At 37.0% G+C, this 3565-nt stretch overlaps 1 protein-coding gene across 1 annotated transcript; it reads left to right on the plus strand.

Moving 5' to 3' along the window:
- Positions 1–731: 731 nt before the first annotated feature.
- On the plus strand, positions 732–3559 carry LOC111382091 (pentatricopeptide repeat-containing protein At1g63330-like). The gene is made up of 2 exons (XM_023005963.1): positions 732–3323; positions 3407–3559. The coding sequence occupies exon 1, from the start codon at positions 933–935 to the stop codon at positions 3111–3113; it is 2181 nt and encodes a 726-aa protein (XP_022861731.1). The 5' UTR covers positions 732–932; the 3' UTR covers positions 3114–3323; positions 3407–3559.
- Positions 3560–3565: the final 6 nt, after the last annotated feature.

Below are 3565 nucleotides of genomic sequence, written 5' to 3' on the forward strand. Positions count from 1 at the left end.
ACTGACGGGTACGGTTCGGTTCTCGGTTCTAGACCAAGAACCGAAGAACCGAATATTTCTATTTTTTTTATATTAAGTAAATCAAATTATTTTTATTTTAATTTTTCTAAACAAATTAACAAATTAACATTTTCTAAATCCAAATTTTTGGTCCAATAATTTTTTTCATTTCTAATTTTTTAATTTTTGGCCCTATTACCCATTTTATTGTTTCATTTCTTAGCCCAACAAGATCAAATCCACTAAATAACTCTAAACACCTACACTAAAGTGCATAACGTTGTCTCGACTCTCGCATTTACTCTCACAGTCTCGCTGACATTTCAAAATCTATACAATCGTCGGTTGATGCTGTGACCTCCGATCGAAGTTGCGACCTCCGCCGATCGAAATTTTGACCATAACGATCATTTGAACAAAGTAGTCTACTAGTCTATGACATTCCAAAACCATTGAATGTATCATTAGTTGTACTTATATAATGTTGTTATAAATATTAAAAAAATTAATTATAGTATAGAACCGGACGGATCCGAACCGAACCGAACCGAACGGAATCGAACCCGAACGGTTCCATAATTATATTTGGACCTGACGGTTCCATTTACTATATACCCGAAAATTTTGGTTCGAATTGCCTACCCCTAAATATTATGATAAAAAAGATAAAAAAAATTATTTATATCACAACAAAATTAACCATCCCTGAAAAAATGAATTTATTCATATATTCCAAAACATCTCCCAAAGGGTCGTAGTGAAGTTGCTTCTACGAGTTCAGTCCACAGGGGATCTTCCGAAAACACCCGTTTCATCTGTAAGTTCTACGAACTATTATGAATTTTTGCTAAATCCTACGAATTTGCCTTGCGTGATTTCGTACAAAGGGGTTGTTCGTTAATTTTCTTTGGAAATTGTTGTTAGAAGCTTCAATGGCTGTAAAGCTTTCGTCTTTGAGATTTTGCTGGAGAATTCCCAAATTGGTTTCTTCAAACGCCTATATTTCTTCAATTTGTTGTGAAAATAAAATCCAATCCAACCCAGAAACCTATCAAAACCAATCAGATTCCTCTGAGTTTGAAGCAAAGATTCAATTTCTAAAGAACAAGCTTCATCCGGAAAGTTTAGTTACTGTTTTGGATAGCATGCCTGATTTGAACTCTTCAATAAAGCTATTTAAATGGGCTTCCCTTCAAAACCGATTTAACCATACCGCAGATACATATTATAGGATAATACTGAAGTTGGGCATGGCTGGAAATGTAGAAGAAATGGAGGGATTTTGTAATAAGATGGTAATTGATAAATGCTTGGGTTTCGGAGAATCTCTCTTGGCATTGATAGATTCATTTGTTAAAAATCATCGGCTCAATGAAGCTTTAAGGGTTCTCTATGTTATGAATTTAAGCAGTTTTAAGCCCTCTTTAGGTGTTTTTAATACGATAATGGGCGCACTTTTGGAGGAAAAGAAAGAATTTAAGGATGTGTTGTTTGTCTATAAAGAAATGGTGAAATCAGGTATTCTTCCAGATATTGATACTATGAATTACCTGTTAGATTCATTGTTTGCAGCTGGGAGAGTGGATACAGCTTTGGATCAGTACAGAAGATTGCATAAGAAAGGATGTAATCCTAATAGTAGGACTTTTGAGATACTCATTAATAGTCTAGTTGCTAGGAATCGAGTGGAAGAATCGATTATTTTGCTCGACGAGATGTTTCAAATTGGATGTGAGCCGGATTTAAATTTCTATATCAGTGTAATAACTATATTCTGTAGATTGCATAATCTTGAGGTAGGCATGAAGTTGTTTAGGATGATGAGAGCTTCTAACATCTCTCCAGATTCAGCTACGTATGCGGCCTTGATAAACTGTTTGTGTGACCATCTTCATTTGGATGATGCTACGAAACTTTTTGAAGAGATGATAGATCGTGGCTTGTCGCCTGAGGAAGAAACATTTTTGGATATAGTAAATGGGTTTTGCAAATTAAATAAATTCACTGAAGCTATTATGTTTTTGGAGGAGAAAAATGTAATCAACACTTCTCCTTACAATACACTTCTTGAAGCCTTTTGTGCCACTAGTAATTTTTCTATGGCAAAAAGTACATTTTATAGAATGTTTGGGAGGAATATAACTGATGTTACGTCTTGCAATATCCTTATCAGATTCCTTTGTGAGAATGCAGCGATCAGTAAAGCATTGGAGTTTTTATGTAGGATGATCGTTTCTTTATTTGTTCCTGACTCTGCTACTTATTCTGCTCTTATTACTGGTTACTGCAGAATGGGGAAGTTTGAGGATGCTCTGCAGTTGTTTTCCACCGTTAGATCTAAATGTTGGGTTTTGGATTCTGTCTCATATGCTGAACTTGTTGAATGTCTTTGCCAGAGGGAAAACACTCAAGAGGCAGCTAAAGTCTTTTGCTATATGTCTAGGAAGGGTTGCGCTCTTCGATCTACCTCTTTCAATAAGTTGATTGAGGAGACTTGTGCAAGTGGAAAGGTCGACAGTGCTGCTAGGTTACTGTCGGTGGCTTACTACTCTGGTACTGTCTGTTTTTGTTCTACTTACAATTGTATCATGCGAGGATTATTTATGTTGGGCCACATGGATGATATCTTGGTCTTGGTTTCAAAGATGATGGTAGTTGGTTGTGCATTTGATGAAGAAACTTACTGCATACTTATTAAGAGCACGAGTGCTCTCAATCGAGTATCTGACTCCATCTCTTTTTTCAACTTGATGCTTGAGGAGGGTTTTTTACCTAGTTCTGATACATTAGTTTGTTTATTGCAGTTTTTGGCTAAGTATTCTCGAGTGCACTTAATCTTGTTATCATTAGATAAGCTTAATTCCGAAATTCTTGATTCTGTGACTTACAACCAGTTGATTAATGGCCTCTGCGGAGAGGGATACAAAAGTGAGGCAAAACAATATCTGGACTTGATGTTGGAGAAAGGTTGGGTCCCAGATGCCGCTACTCATGCGTTACTGATGGGTTCTGTCTCGAAAGAAGAATTTGAGATCCAAAAATCTGCTTATGAAAATAGTGGCACATGTGATGAGGTCAGTAGCATACTAGCAGAGGGCTTGGTGGAAAGATGACAGATTCATCTTCTTTTACATTGATCAGCTTTTGTGCAATACTTGTCGACCAAGAGCTGGTTGAACTACTAATTGAATGTTCTGTTGCTAGATCCCGTGGGATAATGAATTGAGACAGGGCATGTTCTCAAGGAAGTTCTTGCTTGCGAACTTCTTTAGTAGGGCGGTTTGGAGGTCCCATTCCTCACGTTTACCGAGCCTTTGGGGCAGGTTTATTCATCTCCTATATCTTGTTTGCTTAACGTTTCTGCACATTGTCGTAAGTTGCTGAGTCCTCTTTATTTTTCTCTCAGGAAGGATGCTCGGAAGTTCGAAGCGTTATTAAAGGATTACTGTACGTTTTCAGGCGCAAGTGACTACAGAATTTGACTCGAGTTCCATTTTCACTTGTACAACCTCAACGTTGGTCCCTGAAATGTTTTCCTAGCTTCTTATAATGTTTCTTAGGGCCT

This window comes from Olea europaea, unplaced genomic scaffold (assembly GCF_002742605.1).
Source record: "Olea europaea var. sylvestris unplaced genomic scaffold, O_europaea_v1 scaffold2433, whole genome shotgun sequence".
Lineage (NCBI taxonomy): Eukaryota > Viridiplantae > Streptophyta > Magnoliopsida > Lamiales > Oleaceae > Olea > Olea europaea.